The following is an 18,532-nucleotide window of genomic DNA, read 5'->3' as shown; positions in this document are numbered from 1 at the left end:
TGTCTGCTGACAGAGTCTGAAGCTGATGTTAGCGCTCTAATACCTCCCTGAACAAGCAGGTGTTGCCAGCAAGCTTAAATGCTACCAACTGGACCAACACAGCTTTGTTATCCAGCACAGAGAAAACTGGCCTGGCCCCAAGTCGCATACACTTCTGTGTGCCAGAGACAAAGCAGCGACTGTGTGTACACCAAAGTGCTCTGTGAAGGGTGAGGCCACCAACCATGTGCAACAGGAGACAGTGCTTATGTCCTCTATCATCCCCAACAGCTAGCGCAGCACAGTGGGCTGCTGACAGGGAGGACCGACGAGTCATCTCACAGGGAAGCACTCCGACATAAGTGATCTCGTCTAATTCTTACAAAACCCTGGGCTGGGACAGCTGAAGTAACTGGCTCCAGGCTGCAGTCAGGCACACCTGAGCCAGGATCCTGCACCCTCCCAGGATGGTGTTCTACCCCAGCATGAGACACCAGGGCCTACAGGCACCCTCCGAGAGCCCCCAGCCCTAGGAAGCTTGTCCTTTGCCTGGACCCTGAAAAGAGCTCCTACCTGGGTATGGGATGGAGAGGAGAGTGAAGTCGGCGTAGCGCTGGGCTTTGTCCACCTTCTCAGAGGAGGTTACACTACAAAACAGGAAACATGTAAAGCATCACAAGGCACACACACTTTTCCCCATGAGCGTCTAACAGCTGGAATCATCCTCCTGCTACAGGAACTACTCTTCAGAGTGAGGAACCATTCCTCCGGCAGAACTTGGCTGCCACCTACCCTAACTCACCAGGTGAGGGCTTCCTCTCCCCAGCACTGCAGCACACGCAATGGAACCCAAGATGCAGAACCACCTTCCGTCTAAGTCCCACAAACGACTCTGAACCAGAGGGCAGAGTGAGCTAGGAGCAAAAAGCCATGACACTGTCCATAAGGGACCCTGAGGGGGACTGTCACTCCTACCCCCTTTTCAACATTCACTGAGAACACTCCCAAACGGCACCTGAGAGACGCAGGGCCATGTTGACAGGCGACAGAGGGCCAGGGGAACACTTGGGCATCTGCTGACGGCTGAGCTGTACCTTAGACCCCAGCAAGTCTTATTTTCTAAGACAAACTCAGCATAATTAAAAGCCGCTATTATAAAACATAAATAAACAACACTTTGGAAAAATCCCCCAAATGTCATCACCATAGCCCAGGCTCCATTTTATGAAATTTTGCCTTATTTTATGAAGATGTGGTCCATACAGGACATAAAAATTGAGTAAATGCTGATTCTGTGGATCCACTTTAAGAGACTCTAATCTAATCCGCTCTGTGCAGCAGAGCACAGGTCAAAGACACACCTCCTCACTATCAGCTGGACCACCTTGGGCAGGAGATTGAACCTCTCCGTGCTTCAGTTCCCCCCGGCAAGAGAGGGAGACTTGAAACCTGCCTTGTGGGGCCATGTGAAGATCCAGTGAGTAACTGCTCTGTGCCATCACCGACCCCCCCGTGCCTGTGACCACAGTACCTCCACCCACTTGGCAGGGGTGCCCTGCACTCACTTCATGCCAAACTTCACCTTCTTGTTCTCCACCATCAGGTCACAGATGTATTTGACTGACAGGTACCGGAGCAGCTTGATGTCATAGCCTCTGACCTTATCAAAAAGATGCGTGTCGGAACTTCTGAAACAAAGAGCCAGAGGGAGAAGCTGCATGAAGCATTTACTCACAGAGGTCTGGGGGTGGGGGCCGTGTTCAAGGAGGTGTGGGTACCACTTCTTCTACAGAAGAACTTCTGTCCCCTTGTCCAGAAGAGGGAGGGAGGGCCAAGACAGGACAACTGATGGCAGGGAAGGTGACTTTCTAAGAGATTATCTCACTCTCTGGGGCGAATTTCAAAGAGGAGCAATCTGCAGCTGGAACAGGAAAGGGCTTTTTGGCACTGCTTGACATTAAGCCAGAAGACTCAAGATAATCTCTAGTGGCTGATGGACTCTTTGAGCTTCCATTGGAGTTTATCTCTCTCCATCCTCCATCCTTCCCCCATTTATGATCATTTTTAGCCATATGACTTGCTCAAAACGTAACAGATTAAAATTCTCATTGGGAGATGGACTTTTTAGAGATATTTTATCAACTGATTGTGAAATTCAAGCAAGTGAATTCCCTCTACTTAGAAGGCCTATGAAGCAAGGAGAAAGATAAAATTTTCCTAATCCCCAGGAAGCCTTCTGATCAGCCATACAGATAAAGGCAAAAGCAGAACGAGTAACAGTCATCACTAATTTTTTTTAAAGCCCACTGCTTTGCTGTCCCCAGCAGACTCCTTGCCAAGAACAGTGTCTGCTGTGGGAGATGGCCTGGCTGGGGCAGAGGTTACTTATTCCCGGGGGAAGAGCCCAGCATTCTTGAGCACAAGCCAGAACCGCTGCTCTGGGAATTAATGGGCAGAAGCGGGCGTAGTGAGATGCCTTTTGATGCAACAAGCCATGATTTTGGGGCCACTGATCTGATTAGGGTGCTGCTTTGCATTCCAGAGACACCTGACACCAGTCGGAGACTTTCCACATGGTACAGACCATGCAAAAGAGCTTTTCCAAAATATCCATTACTGTTGTTCTCTAAAAGTATTAGGAAAAGAGGTAGGAAGAGAGGGAGCCAGCCCATTCCTTCCCCTCAAGGGGGCCTAAAATACAACTCTGTACCCAGCTCTCATGGCACCTGTCACACATGGCTGGGGAGCTGCAAGTGCCATGGCATCCATGATGGGACACAGCCCTCGCCCTGGGCCTTGGCACCAGGCATACTAGGCATCACCTGCCAGGCCAGACGTTAGCAGCCTGGCAACCATGGGGCCTGAAGACACACACAGATGTCTGGCCCCTGTCCTGGCCCTGTGGTGCCAGGAACCCCAGGGCTGGGGCACTCTCCCTGGGATCCTGGCGAGCAGGGAATCCAGAAAGTCAGCTTTGGGGTGAAGCTACAGGATGGGCTTCAACAACCCTGTTTCAGGGGCATGGACTTGGTGGCGGGAGAGAGGGAGCCAATCCACGTACCTGGACCACTGAGGAGGTCCCAACCATCAGTGTGAAAACGGCCACCACTGGTCCGGAACCATGGCCCCCCGCCCAGCCCCGACACATAACAGCCTGGCACTGACCTAAGAGCACCATCCTCCTCTGTGACGTCCTCCACATCCGCCCAGGCGTCGTCTGCACCCCCTGCAGGAGAAGCCTGTGGTCATTGCCAAGGAGGTGGTGGCCAGGGCTTCCGCATCAGCCTCCTCCCAGCTCCCTGTCTCTCAGCACCAGAGACTCCACGGGCTGGCAGTTTTCTTCATCCCAAGCATCACAAGAGAGGAAGAAAGGCAGGACCCCAGACTCCTTTGCTCCCCCCAACCACCAAATTGTTGGCACCCTCCATCTAGGCCACTGAGGCTTTTTGGGGTGGCTGTTCTCCACAACGGGGCTCTTGCTCTTAGTCACGGGTTGACATGGGGATCTCAAGGCTCACCTGAGAAAATATAGTTGTAGCCGGTGCGTCCATACAGCTCCCCCCATCCAGCAAGGGTAGCCGACCTGCAAATGTGCTGAGAGGGAAACCGCATTTTCAGGGTCAGGTGGTTTCCTAGTATTTTGTTTGTTTTTCTTTTTTCTTTTAAGGGCCGCACCTGTGGCACATGGATGTTACCAGGCTAAGGGTCAAATCAGAGCTATAGCTGCTGGCCTACAAAACAGCCACAGCAATGCCAGATTTGAGTCCAGTTTGCAACCTACACCGCAGCTCACAGCAATGGCAGATCCTTAACCCAGTGCATGAGGCCAGGGATCAGACCCTCATCCTTATGGATACAGTCAGGTTCGTAACCCACTGAGCTACAGTGGGAACTGTGGTTTTCCAGAATTTTTTGGTTCTATTTTTCTAGAGATGTAACTAACATATGACACTGTGTAAGTCCAAGGTGTGCTGATTTGACACCTCCAGTTAGCTAACCCCTGCATCATGTCACCTAATTACCACTTCTTTTTTGTAGTGAAAATTTTAAAATCTTCTCTTTGCAACTTTCAAGTATATAACACAGTATTATAAGACAAGCATTTATTCATCTCATTAACCGGAAGTTTGCGCCCTGTGACCAACAGATGCTTTTCTGAAGTGAATGCCTGGAAGGCACACCTGGGACTGCTCTCGTCATTCCTGGCCAGCAAAATGGGTGCAGGAACACTTCCCCAAGTTTTCTCAGCATCAAGGCCATAGCTATCAGTCTGAGATATGCTTAGAATTTAACCCACTGCCTGTCAAGGGGTTCTATCTACTGAATTAGAGGCACCAGAGCGTTAGTTACTAACAGTAATGAGGAGATTCAGTGGTTGGTGTGTGTGTACCTGGGTAACACCTGGTGGTTATCACACATATATGTGTGCTAAGCATGGAACTGAAATATTTATGCCACTTCTTGATGAATTTTCACAAGCCCATGAGGCAGATGTGACAGGTGGCACGACTGTTGCTACTTCCCAGATGACAAGGATACAGACAGTGACAAGGAGATGACAAGGGGGCACAGAGAGATGCAGTGATGCCTAAGGTCCCACGATGAGGGTGTAGCTGGGATCTGATGGTGCTTCCCATTACCTGAACTGTTCAGCACAGGGATGGACAATCTTTAGCTGGAGGGTCAATTAAGGGAGCAATGTTTGGGGCTTTTTTTGCTTTTCAGGGCTGCACCTGGGGCATAAGTCCCAGGCTAGGGATCAAATCAGACCTGCAGCTGCTGGCCTACACCATAGCCACAGCAACGCTGGATCCTTGACCCACAGAGAAAGACCAGAGATCAAATCTGCATCCTCATGGATACTAGTCAGATTTGTTTCCACCACACCACACTCCCAGGGGGCTTTTTTTTTTTTTTTTTGAAAGAAATCATAAATTCTGTCTTCTCTGCGTCAAGGAAATATAATAGCTCTTACTGCTTACATAACACTTTTACTCTTCCTCATCACTGAAGGAGAGCTAGAATTCTAGCAACCCTGCAACTGGCATGAACTTCGCCAACAATTTTTCAGGCTGGATTTTTTTTTTTTTTTTTGCCACGCCCATGACATGTGGGAGTTCCAGGCCAGGGATCCAACCTGAACCACAGCAGTAACCAGAGCCACAGCAGTGACAAAGCCATATCCTTAACCCACTGAGCTGCCAGCCTCCCAGGCTGAATCTTTATAAACTGTGTTTGATGAGATCCAGAAGGGTTGGGGAAATGGGAGGAGATACCTGGTGACCACAGGGTTTAACTAAAGGCTAGGGGTGGCAGTGAGGGTGACTGGGAGATTACCCTAGAGAGAGGGTGTGAAGGCATTTTTGAATGGGTCACACAGGCTTTGTGGGCCCCTAGAAGACTGCAAAATACTGCCCGAGGGCTTCTCCTTCTCCACCATGTAAGATAATAGGAAAGTTTTGCTGCTACAGGAAAGGAGTGTGGTGAGAATCGGCAGGTCATCACCTGGCTTTCTGAGGTGGTGGCAGCCTGGGGCAGGAGACGCTAATAGAAAAGAAACCTGGCTACACCCTGGGGCAGGGTGGGGCAATTTTCCAGTGCTGAGGGCAACAATGGATTTGGGGGAAGGCTGTCCTGGAAACTATGAAGAAGGGCTTGGGTAGAGACTCCTGCTGGCCTGAGCAGGATGCACTCTGTGGGGGCTGCTTCACTCTTTCCGGGTCCAAAAGCATTCTGAAAATCTGATGAAAATGATACTGTCTCTGGATAAAAATGTACACACCAGAGCTTACCTCCATCTCTAGGTCCTGAGTCCATCCAGGGACCCAATGCTATCCCCGATTCTGAAGGGACCAGCCTGGTAACTAGGAGCAGTCAAGTGGGGAGCTGCCACAGAGAAGTGGAAATCCTAAAGCTGAAGACCCCCAAGACTCTAATGGTAAGGGGGGATTCTGATTCTGACAGCAAGACAGTGTTGGGGGGTGTGGTTTGAGGGCAACTGGCATGTGTTATCATGCCTACCCTTTATCATCTAAGCTGCTGGCACCAAATCTCACTCTTCTCTGCATTATTTGTTAGATCATTTCAGAGAAGACATACACTCCCTCTTTGGCTGGTGAGCTTTGAGTTCTTTTCAAAGTTCAGATTCTTCTTTCTGTTCCCAGTTCTTTTTCCACATCCCTTTGAAGTATCATTCCCTGTTTTTTTTGGTAACAGAGGTGGCCACATTTGCCCCAGAGGACCTGCTGGATGGAGAAGAATGGGCAAGCCAGCCATCTCCCCAAGTGAAGCACCAAGCTCTGCAGAAAGGTCCCAAGCTGGGGCCTGGGGAAGCTGAGCCAGCTGCAGAGTCTAATTCCTGACCCTGCTCCCTGGCCTCAGGACTCTAATTCATCACCTGTCCTTTCTGTACTTCAAGCTTAGATCTTGACTGAAAAAGCAGGATGGGTTCTGCAAGCTCTCCATTCACCTAATTAGGAGTGGCCTCTACTTCTGCAGGAGGAATATTGCTCTGTAGGATTTGCTAATGTAGTAAGCAACTCTGGGCATACAGAATAAAAGGAGGTGACCTATGCTTCCCATCACTTATGGGAGGAAACAAAGAAATATGGCTTGCTCCAAATTTTATTGCCTAAAAGCCAGATACAAGTGTTGGGGGAGAACCCTTAAATGCTTGAACTGAGTTTTAATATATCCAAAAGATTACTACGTTAACATATAATTGGGAGTTCGGTGTGACAAAGCAGGAAACAAACCCGACTAGGACCCATGAGGTTGTGGGTTTGATCCCTGGCCTCGTTCAGTGGGTTAAGGATCCGGCGTTGTTGTGCACTGTGGTGCAGGTCTCAGTCGAGGCTCGGATCTGGCGTGGCCGTGGCTGTGGCTGACAGCTGTGGCTCCGATCAGACTCCTAGCCTGGGAACCTCCATATGCAGCGGGTGAGACCCTAAAAAAGACAAACAGACCCCCCCCCCCAAAAAAGGGAAATGCAGTCCTGTCCCCAAATAAAATTGTTTAACCAAAAAATGTCCACACTGCTTCACTACAAGATGTAAATTAACTGAAATGAAATATAATCAGACACTTAGCTCCTCAGTTATACAAGCCACACTGAACTGAATTTGGAAGGAAGCAGTCCCTTCTGAATGCAACCCCCTCCCCAGCACGCAGGTGTAGGTGCTTCCAAGGGTGTGCTGGTACCAAACTCAGCCAGCACCGCACTGGCTGCTGGGGGCCTGCTAGGAGCCATATCTCTGACGAAGAGATCCCCACTTCACAACACAAGACACACCCCGACCTGTCCCAATCTCCTTCTCAAGGGCTAGTTCCCAGGCCTGCCTTTCCCATTCCCTGAGCACCACAGGGACAAGGACTCTTAGAACCTAGCAGAGTCCACTCCCGCTTTACCCAAGAAGAGTGTCCTCCAACCGAGTCTGTACTTCCAAGCTGGGTGGGCATGTGCTAGGCGCTGGGAGGATACAGGAAGACAAGGCCTGTGCCCTCCAAAGAGAGTGGGCAGACAGGAGACAAGAGACGTTCAAACACAGCTGGAGCAAAACTATCTAAGGAGATTGTGCAAGCAAACAGGTCAGGGGAAGCTGTAGAAAATGGGAGAAAGGGGGAAAAAAGCGGGATGAATGGTAAAGCCCTCATCAACATTTAAACGCCAAAGCCACCTCCCTCGACTCACCACTCTCCTTTTTTTGTCTTTTCGTCTTTTCTAGGGCACATGGAGGTTCGCAGGCTAGGGGTCTAATTGGAGATGTAGCCATCAGCCTACGCCTCAGCCACAGCAATACAGGATCTAAGCCATGTCTGCGACCTATAGCACAGCTCACGGTCACGATGGGAACTCCTCACCACTCTCCTTCAGAAGTCAGTTGCCAGTGCTCACAAAGGGCCCTATCGGTGTTTCACTGGACTCAGCTGTTTGTGTGCTGTTTCCCAAGTGCATTCAGTAAAGTCTCATCCTCACAGTTTTGCAGAGTGAGAGATGGCATGCCCGACAAAGCTACACAGGTCCTTCTGCTATAGGACTTCTCAGAACCCTTCCTATGTCAATGTGCACACGTGGATGTATTCCTGCATCTGGAGTGTTGGGGTCAGGCCAAAACCAGCAGGTGTGATCTCTCTCTCTTGCTTGACAGGGAATGCTTTGCACAAGTATATCCTAAAACCACTGTTCTATGGACCCACTTTGGGAAACACCGGTTAGATGATTTCCTTCACAAATTACAGTGACAAGTACTATGCTCCACAGAGCAGTGTGTCATTGTGCGGTTATCGAAATTGGCGATCTAGGAGTTCCCTGGTGAATCAGTGGGTTAGGGATCTGGCACTTTCACTGTTGTGATGTGGATTCCATCCCTAGCCTGGGAACTTCCACATGACAGAGGAGCAACTAAACACAAATGAATAGGAATTCCCATTGTGGCTCAGGGGAATTGAATCTGACTAGTATCCATGAGGACACAGGTTTGATCCCTGGCCTCGGTCAGTGGGTTAAGAATCCAGCCTTGGCGCTCCTGTGGTGGTTCAGCGGTTAACGAACCTGACTAGCATCCATGAGGACACCAGTTTGATCCCTGGTCTTGCTCGGTGGGTTAAAAGATCCAGCGTTGCCCTGAGCTGTGGTGGGACAATGGCTATAGCTCCGATTCGACCACTAGCCTCACAATCTCCAGGTGCCATGGGTGCGGCTCTAAAAAGACAAAATAAATAAACACAAAAACCCTGGAGTTCTGATAGCTGAGAAGAACACAAAACCTTCCTAAGGGGAAGGGGGAATGAAATAGCTTTAAGATGATCAATTTATGGAACTTAACTTCCAGACATACCTTTCCCTAAAATCAACCTGCCTATGAAAGCCTTTCCTGCTGCCCCTTTCAAACTTGCCCTTCTCCCATTTGATGAAAGAAATGTAGAGACTGAAACAAGCCTTGCGGCTCCCCTCCCCACTGCCCTACCCTGGTGGGGGTGGGTCCTGATGCTTTCAGGTAGCTGTTAATTAAATAAGGAGCCACACCCCTGCTCTCTATGTTAGTCTGTTCCTTCTGGATTAATCTTCCTCAAAACACTATGTGCTGCTATATAGCACAGGGAACTATGTATCTAATCACTTGTGATGGAACATGACAAAGGATAATGTGAAAAAAAGAATATATATATATATGCATGACTGGATCATTTTGCTGTACAGCAGAAATTAACAAAACATTGTAAATCAATCACAATAAAAAATTTAAAAACAAATGCTATGTGTATCCTGTGTTCCCTGCTCAGAAATCACAGTGGCTCTCCCAGCAAACATAAACACTGTGACTGGCATCTGGCCTCCTGCATTCAGTGCCTTTCACCCTTGGCTCTGCCATGTACCTTCCACTCCAGTCAGGGAGTCTCCCGGCCTCTCAGGCACCTGCCTCAGTGCTTCCCCACTGCTGGCCACCTGCTTGGGACACCCTCCCACCCTTCCATCAGTCAGCATTCTGCTTATCCTCTGAAGCTCTTGGCCAAGTCCCGCTTACTTCATGAGGCCATGTCTGTCAGTCCACAGTGCTGCTCATCTTAAGTGGGTTCCTGAAACCACACCGAGTGACCCTAAGCTGCAATGTGGGAGCCTGAGAGAGTTTTGCCCTAAGTTCAAATCCCAGCTCTCTGTCATGTAAGGTAAACTTATGGAAGTTACTGAACCAGTTTGAGCCTTCATTTCATCTGCAAAATGGGAACATCCAATACACCAAAGGATTATAAAAAGAGGTGAAAAGAGACCATATTGTGGAGCCAAGTTAACAAATCACTAGAATATAAGCTTGATAAGGGTAAGGACTTTTGTCTACTTTACATGGTGATATATTTGAAGGCCTGAAACATGATACACATTCAATAAATTCTTTGAAATATACAATTAAAAGGATGAACTAACAATGTATTAACTCATTTGAGCTAATCAATTCATCAACTTTTGATGTAGGCAAGATTAATCTTCCCATTCTATAGAGAAGGAAACTGAGGCCTCACACAGATAGGAAGTACAGAGCCAGGATCTGAACCTAGGCAGTCTGGCTCTGGAATGCAGGGTGGGTCCTCTGGTGTGACTATCCCTTTCCTACCTAGACTCACCCCGAAAGTGGTGTCAAAACTGGCCTGTTTCTCTGTCCTGCTTGCCAAGCACCAGGCACCCAACACTCAGCTGGCAAAAGAACAAGACCTTTGCATTAAGCCAGGTACCCGTGTGAGCTATGGCATGATCTTACCTTGCCCTTGAACAGAATCACTGGACAGACAAATCGTCCTCTGCACCTGGCTGTCTTGCTGCGGTTGACGAGGTCTTGCAACTTGCTCACTTGCACGGTGCTCTGAAACCTAACAGAGCAAGAGAGACAGGTCAGGCTGCTTCTGTGTGTGCACTGGGTACCCCATACTAGGGGAAGTGTGTGTGAATACTCATTTGAAACTTAATAGATGGTTAAAATTCCATGGACATTTTAAGCTTTTCAGGAAAAGGAAAAAAAAAATGCTGTATTATAGATACTAAAATTAAAGTCATCCTGATTTTAGGACCTTTAAGATGAAAAGAAAAAAAAAAGGTAAGCTACTCTGAAGGCATGGTATATAAGATATAGAAACATATAGCAAATTGAATGTTGACTATGTGTATGGTGTCGTTTTTTACTCCCAAAGTAAGACAATATGTGCATGGGGAACCCTCTGGAAATCACCATTTTTGTGATCTTTTAGAGGATAAGATGAAGGTTTACATTCCACACGGCTCTGAGCCTCTGATGCTTCACCAACATTCCAACTACCTCTAACAGTCTGGACACCAACAGGGCAGGGAACGCTGGAGCAAAGGTGGTGAAGAAGAAGCTATTGGTGGCAGAGAAGCATGGCAGTTAATACACAAGATTTACTAAGAGAGCTCCTAGAACATGAAAAAAAAAAAGGTTTTTTTGGATTCACCTACCAATTCTTTTTCTTGGTCACATTTGGACACCCTGTGGCATACGGAGCTCCTGGGCTAGGGAGCAGATTGGAGACACAGTCTCGACCTAAGCTGCAGCTGCAGCAATGCCAGATCCCTAACCCACTGTGCCAGGAAAGGGAACGAACCCACATCCTAGCGGCTCCTAAGAGTCTGCCCGTTGTGCCACAGCAGTAGATCCTAACTACTGAATCTTAACAAAAGGCTCCAGATCAGCCAGTTAGAGCTTCTGGTTGCAAGAGAAACAAGAGGCAGAAAAATTAGGACTGGGAAGCACCGCCAGGCAGAATCACCCAGGAGGGATGGAGAGAGGACACGCCTGTTCCCTCCTTACAGGGGCTGAGCTCCCAGGCCAGGTCTGAGAGGCCGTTTGTTCCTCCCACACCCCATCCTGCTGGGGATCCCATGTGACTGCACTGCACATGCACACAAATAACTGTTTCAGCATGAGGATGTTCAATGACGCCTACATTTGTGGTACATTTTAAAGCATATGTGGATGCTGTTAGCATTCATAAAACTACAGTCCTTTAAAAACATTGCTAGGAGTTCCCATCATGGCTCAGTGATTAACGAATCTGACTAGGAACCATGAGGTCGAGGGTTCGATCCCTGGCCTTGCTCAGTGGGTTGGGGATCTGGCATTGCCGTGAGCTGTGGTGTGGGTCGCAGATGTGGCTTGGATCCCATGTTGCTGTGGCTGTGGCGTAGGCTGGAGACTACAGCTCCGATTGGACCCCTAGCCTGGGAACCTCCATGTGCCGCAGGAGCAGCCCTAGAAAAGGCAAAAAGACAAAAAATTAAAAAAATAAAAACATAGCTGATTTCTTTTTTTTTTTTGTCTTTTTAGGGCCTCACCCACGGCATATGGAGGCTCCCAGGCTAGAGGTCCAATTGGAGCTATAGCTGCCAGCCTAAGCCACAGCCATGCCAGATCCGAGCTGTGTCTGTGACCTACACCAAAGCTCATGGCAATGCTGGATCCTTAACCCACTCAGCAAGGCCATGTATCGAACCCAAGTCCTCATGGATGCTAGTCAGGTTCATTAACCACTTAGCCATGACGGGAACTGCACTGCTAATTTCTTAGCAGCCTTCATAGCTATATTCTCAAGCCAGTTAATAAGAAAATAACTATAATAACTATATCAAGGGTGGATTTGAAATTGAAGTTAAAAAGGGGTCCTTAGAATTCCTGTTGTGGCTCAGCAGAAACAAATCCGACTAGGAATCGTGAGGTTGCGGGTTTGATCCCTGGCACCACTCAGTGGGTTAATGATCCGGCATTGCAGTGAGTTGTGGTATACATCACAGACCCAGCTCGGATCTGACGTTGCTGTGGCTGCAGCGTAGGCCGGTGGCTACAGCTTCGATTAGACCCCTAGCCTGGGAACCTCCATATGCTGTGAGTGCAGCCCTAGAAAAGACAAAAACAAAAACAAAAAAACACTTTATTTTGTTTTAGATCACAAATTACATCCTTACTATAACCGATTCAAACAACAGAGATGTGACTATGTAAGATGTTATTTATTTTTTATTTTTTTGCTTTTTGTGGCCGCACCCTTGGCATATGGAGCTTCCAAGGCTAGGGTTGAATCAGAGCTGCAGCTGCCAGCCTATGCCACAGCCACAGCAGATTCGAGCCTTGTCTGAGACCTACACCACAGCTCATGGCAACGCTGGATCCTTAACCCATGAGGATGCATGGATACTAGTCAGATTCATTTCCGCTGAGCCAGGATGGAAACTCCTGTTATTTATTTATTTTTGTCTTTTTAGGGCCACACCCACAGCATATTGGAAGGTCCCAGTCTAGGGGCTGAATGAGAGCTATAGCTCCCAGCCTATACCACAGCCACAGCAACTCAGCATCCGAGCCTCATCTGTAACCTACAGCGCAGCTCACGGCAATGCTGGATCCTTTAACCCACTGAGCAAGGCCAGAGATCAAACCCGCATGCTCATGAACACTAGTCAGGTTCATTACCACTAAGCAACAATGGGAACGCCCAAGATACTACTTTTATAATCAAGATTTTTTTCTTTTTGGGAGTTCCCATTGTGGCTCAGCAGTAATGAACCTGACTAGTATCCATGAGAATGCAGGTTCGATCCTTGGTCTTGCTCAGTGGGTTAAAGATCCGGCGTTGCCATGAGCTCTGGTGTAGATCACAGATGCAGCCTGGATTCTGCATTCGACCCCTAGCCTGGGAACTTCTGTATGTCACAGGTTTGGCCCTAAAAAGGGGGAAAAAAAAAAAAAAAAAAGATTTTTTTCCCTTTTTTGAAGGAAAGAGGAAGGCTGGGCCACCTCTTCAAGGTGACTGTACAGTGGCATGAGCCAACCAGCCAGGCCCTAGAAAACACATGCTCACTGAAAACCAAGTTCTGCCACCTTCCTCACACTCAAGTGCTCTAAGAAATAAAAAGGCACCTCAGTATGAAACAATGGCCTAATTAAATTCAGACGTCATGAGAATATAAACAGAGCACACATAATACAGCTCAAAGCAGCCTTCCTCCCACCTCTGATGGCCCCGGGCCATTTGCACAGACATGTCAGCACCGCATTTCAGCTGACTCTCACTGAACTCACACCAGCTGCTCCCTCAGCTCCAAATGCCCTGAGACTGCATTTGATTCCCTGAAGTTGAATCCTTCCACTCAGCAATACTCCACAAAACTGAGAAAGAGAACATGCCAGCACTTCTCCCTGGGGGGCTCTTCTTGGAAGTCTTGTGGAGGAAGGCGCACTTTTTCTCGTTAGGCTACCTGGTGGTGTATTTTCCTGGGTCCCCTACTCAAAGAAACAACTCAATTTCTGTTCTCAGTGGTTCCTGTTCTTATTTTTATTATCTTTGGACATTAGGATCTTTTTCTTACTGTATTGAGCAGTGGGCTGAGTTTGGCACATGATACTCATAATTAAACAAATGAAAACTATAGGTTTGTTTATTTATGTTGTCTTATGTGTCCCTTAAGCTGTGGGATCTGATGTTATCTCAGGGTAGAGAGTGTCAGAATTGAGTAGAATCGGAGTTCCCTTCGTGGCTCAGTGGTTAACGAACTCGACTAGGATCCACGAGGTTGTGGGTTCAATCACTGGCATCACTCAGTGGGTTAAGGATATGGTGCTGCCATGAGCTGTGGTGTGGGTCACAGAAGTGGCTGGGATCCTGTGTTGCTGTGGCTGTGGTGTAGGCTGGTAGCTGTAGTTCCGATTCAACCCCTAGCCTGGGAACTTCCATATGACATGAGTGCGGTCCTAAAAAGCACACACACACACAAAAAAGAATTGAGTAGAACTGTAGGACACCCAGCACCCAGCTGGTGCCCAAAAGTTAATGGTGTGGGCCAATATCCCCCACCGTGCACATGCACATGTACACACACGCACATGCCGTAATCATCAAGTGCAGAATTTTAACCACTATCTCCCAGTGCCTCACCTGTACCTGCTCTCATTCCAGCCCTGTTACACTGTCACTGCTCATTTACGGGTCCGTGTTACACACCAAACCTGAAGGTAGGGACTTCATCTCTCTGGTAGGACCTCCAACTGGACCCCTGGGGTCTGCCACATGGCAGCAGTTTGTCTTGATAACAAACACATGTCTTGGCCATTTAGGGATCCCTATCTAGGTGTTTATTCCCAGATAATGGGCTAAACTGGGGAGGAGGGCGAACAGGACCGATTCACTTCCTGAGTCCAGTTCTACCCTGTGTAACTCAGTCTAGTTAGTGTCACATTAACACCAAACCCGGGCACACATAAAGAAGTCAAAAGTCTGACTTCTTCCCACTTCAACATGCGCATACTCCCTTGTCTTCAGCAGGCATCGCCTACTGGGTATCATCTCAAGGCCGTGTAAGACTTCTGGAAGGCAAGACCCTGCTAAATAAGGTGGAAGCGCCATGGTGGTGACAGAAAGCGGCAGGCATACAATTCCTAAGATCGACATACAACTTGTTTTTCTAATACATGTCTTCTTCTCAGTGAACACCACCTCGACCTCATAAGAAGGGCCATTTATCTCATGTTGCAGATGAGGAGACCCCTCCACCCTGGAGCTTCTCTGGCTCCCTGAGGTTCCCAGCTTATGGCAAAGGTAAGACTCATCTAGGGAGCTGAGATGGAGTTTCTGGAAATTCTGACTCTGATTTCACTAAGTGCTCAGGAGATACTAGCACAACACAACCACTAACTAACCGCAGCTGTCCACACTCCTTGGCCTGATGATCAAGACCCTCTACAGGCTCGTCCCAAAAACTAAGGATATGTCAGGGAAACTTCTACTCATCTTTCCAACTCCCACTGAAAGGCATCGCAACATGTCTCCCCAAACACTCACACACCAGGCGGAATCAACCCTTCTCTCCAGTTCCTCTACAGCAGTGTCTCTCAAAGCTTGATGTGCAGACGAATCATCGTGCCATCTTGTTCTGCTGAGATTTTGATGTGGCAGCTCTAAGCATGGCTTAGAATCTCTAGGCAGTTCCTGGGTGCACCGATGGGCATGCTCTGAGGAGTGAGGGCCCACTGCACTTTGCAGTGGGACTCAACCATAGCTCTCATCCTAACAGCGCTTCCACAGGGCTCAGCTCTCACAGATATTTTGGCAACAGCTCCTGGAACTCTCTTAAAATCAACAGCAAGCAGGGAGCCTAAGGAAACACACTCTGAGAGCAATATAAAGCACTTCCTACAGCCTCAGGGCTGTGTCAATCAAGCGTTACCCTTTACTGACTGCCTATGGGCTGCATCCTGTGCCAGTGATCTCTGTCTGCTCTGCTGTGAACTATTACCATGAAGACAGCACTTGGGCCTTTGTAGGCCCTCAATATATGGTATCTCTTACTCTTCATTCTTATAGCAAACATGTCAGGCTTGGAATAGCCCCATTTATCAGCAGAGACTACAGTAGCTGCTTTTCTAAATAGAGTCAGACTTGCGGATGAGAAAACTAACAGACAACGAAGTTAAGAAACTTTTCCAAGTTAGTTACCCAGCCAGCAAGTGGGGCAGGCAGCATGTACAGTGAAGCAGTCTGACCCCAGACCTTGGGATCCTAAGCGCTACACATGGTAAGTGTGCATAATCATGTTGACAAAGCATACCTCTCACTCACTCTTTTTTTTTTGTCTTTTTGTTTTTTTACGGCCGCACTTGCAGCATATGGAAATTCCCAGGCTAGGGGTCCAATTGGAGCTGTAGCCGCCAGCTACGCCGGAGCCACAGCAATACTGGATCCAAGCCTCATCTGCAACGTACATCACAGCTCATGGCAATGCTGGATCCTCAACCCACCAAGTGAGGCCAGGGATCAACCCCACATTCTCATGGATGCTAGTTGGGTACCTTAACCTCTGAGTCACAATGGGAACTCCCTTTTTTTTTTTTTTTTTTTTAATATACTGGATTACTGGGACCACTCACCCTCTCTTAAAAAAGGACTCTGAGGTTCAGAGGGCTGAGGTGTGAAATCAGCTGCCTTAGGACAATGATCTAGAGGGTGGAGTAAAATAAGAATCCAGGGCTATGATTCCGAACCCCTCCTCCTATGCTGTGCTACTCTGCCCATCTAAGATGGCAACCCCTGAAGCAAACAAAGATGGCAATAAGGGTTAACACCTGGGAAAAGTGAGCCTGCCCTGCCCAGCTGAGGGTTCCTGACCCTGGGGATAAGCTGCTGAGGTCTCCCCAGCCAGGCAGCTTTGGTTACAAGATGCTCACGTGTCTTTTTCCTTCTCAGAACTCTCATACTCCAGGAACACGATGTGCTGGGGGTAGTGGCCGCAGATATCCCCATTCACATTCTGGATCACGCTGTAACAGTAGTCTCGGCCAAACAGCTCCAGACACCTCTTCTCAATGCGCTCAACCTGCACAGAGGAGGAGACCTGAGCATAAAGAAGATTCTGGGGTTCTGAGGTTGAATCACTGGAGAGGTCACTGGGAATGCCATGTGCCTCTGTGATGATAATTCAATGCTGGGAAGAGACACATTGCTGGGTCACAGGCTCTAAATGTGTAGTTCATGAACCCATATATGGTAGGCTTTAGGACAGACTCTTTCCCTCAATGCTTCAGGGAAATCTTGTAGCATTTGAAGAGAGGATTACAGATTCTTAAAGGGGTCCACAATCCATGAAATATTAAGAACTCCTGCCTAGGTTACTTTAAGTAGCACTAATCCATTATCTTCCTTTGCCCCGAAATTCTCCTTCATTCTCCAGCCAAAGACCGGTACCTAGAAGCTCAAGTTAGCATAATGAGTAAAAGCTGCAGACAAAGCTGTCTCCTTACACACAATCTGCTTATGAAATAGAAAAAACAGCACCCTTAAAATTGCTGTGGTTTTGCTCATCTCAGGGAAAGGCCCATTAGAAGAAAGACATAAGACCTGTAACATCCCAAGAAGCCTGCAAGAGATCATAAATTTAAGGCCAGCTAGAGTGAGAGTCAGGTGTAACTCTTTACAACCCTAATCTTCAGGGGTGTTTACAATGGAAAGGGGGCCCAGCAAAACCACTGACCCTCTACCCATCCAAAAGACCAATGGCGAGGGAAAAACTCAGTGGCTTAAACTAGCAATCCTCAAATTTCAAGGTTCGTATCATTAACAAGCCTATTTAAAAAAATACAAATTACTACTCTCAGAAATTCTAACTCAGTAGGACTGGATAGGACCAAAGAAACTTTTTTATCAAGCACCCCAGGAGTTCCTGTCGTGGCTCAGTGGTTAACGAATCCAACTAGGAGCCATGAGGTTGCGGGTTCGATCCCTGGTCTCACTCAGCGGATCTAGGATCCGATGTTGCCATGAGCTGTGATGTAGGTTGTATATGCAGCTCGGATCTGGCGTTGCTATGGCTGTTGCGTAGGCCGTCTCCAATTAGACTCCTAGCCTGGGAACCTCCATATGCCACGGGTGCAGCCCTAGAAATGACAAAAAACAAACAAAAACCAACAAGCACCCCAGATGATGCTGAAGTGGGTAGTCCTCAGGCTAAGAGCTGAGAAATAAGTCATTTGGACAGTGGAGGAAACTCATAGTTACTGAAGCCTTCCCTGGGTTACTCTAGAGACTAGCAGATGCCAACTGCTGTGTGTCCCAGCATAGGTAACCCCTGGAGCCAAACCAGAGTTTCATGACCCAGGATGAAAAAGAATCCCATTGGAAAACCTGATGCTAACCCCTCCAAAACCACGTGGGGAATGAAAGATGGCAGGGTCAGCAAGATTCCCTAGGATGGGAATGGCCTGATCAGACTGGAAGCCTTCCAGGTCTGGCCATAAGGAGACTGAAAGGAAACTCAAAGGCAGAAAAAAAAGAGGAACCAAGACTTGTTTTTCATAAAGGAACAGAGGGAGTGTGGGCTGCCTTCATGCGCAAAGGGAAAGGAAAGGGATGGTCCTAATTCTAAAGTCACTCTGAGACTGTATAAAGAATCAACACACTCCAGTTTAACTCTTGACTTCATCCTGCCCCACCCCTCCAGGAAAATTCCTCTAGATTTTTAATTCTAGACTTGGAGGCTTCTGTGCTAGTATTTTATGCAGGGGAA

General features: G+C 48.0%; 1 protein-coding gene across 12 annotated transcripts in view; it reads right to left on the bottom strand.

Moving 5' to 3' along the window:
- The window catches only part of MTMR14 (myotubularin related protein 14), a 45,588-nt gene that overhangs the window by 26,495 nt on the left and 561 nt on the right, over positions 1 to 18,532 (bottom strand). For 7 of the 12 annotated variants that reach the window (XR_007134905.1, XR_007134906.1, XM_047779995.1 and 4 more), the window contains exons 2-7: positions 16,698 to 16,846; positions 10,233 to 10,341; positions 3,498 to 3,573; positions 3,145 to 3,205; positions 1,545 to 1,667; positions 553 to 626 (exon numbers count right to left, since the gene is read on the bottom strand). Coding sequence is in view for 10 of the 12 variants with exons in the window: in XM_047779995.1 (XP_047635951.1) it covers positions 553 to 626; positions 1,545 to 1,667; positions 3,145 to 3,205; positions 3,498 to 3,573; positions 10,233 to 10,341; positions 16,698 to 16,846 (592 nt within the window). In the remaining 2 variants the exon portion in view is untranslated. The remainder of the gene's footprint in view (positions 1 to 552; positions 627 to 1,544; positions 1,668 to 3,144; positions 3,206 to 3,497; positions 3,574 to 10,232; positions 10,342 to 16,697; positions 16,847 to 18,532) is intronic. The other 5 variants (XM_047780069.1, XM_047780077.1, XM_047780087.1 and 2 more) reach the window with 2 other exon arrangements.

Source organism: Phacochoerus africanus, chromosome 1, assembly GCF_016906955.1.
Source record: "Phacochoerus africanus isolate WHEZ1 chromosome 1, ROS_Pafr_v1, whole genome shotgun sequence".
Classification (NCBI taxonomy): Eukaryota; Metazoa; Chordata; class Mammalia; order Artiodactyla; family Suidae; genus Phacochoerus; species Phacochoerus africanus.
The sequence above is the reverse complement of the archived record's forward strand: the minus strand, read 5'-3'. Positions and strand labels throughout refer to the sequence as shown.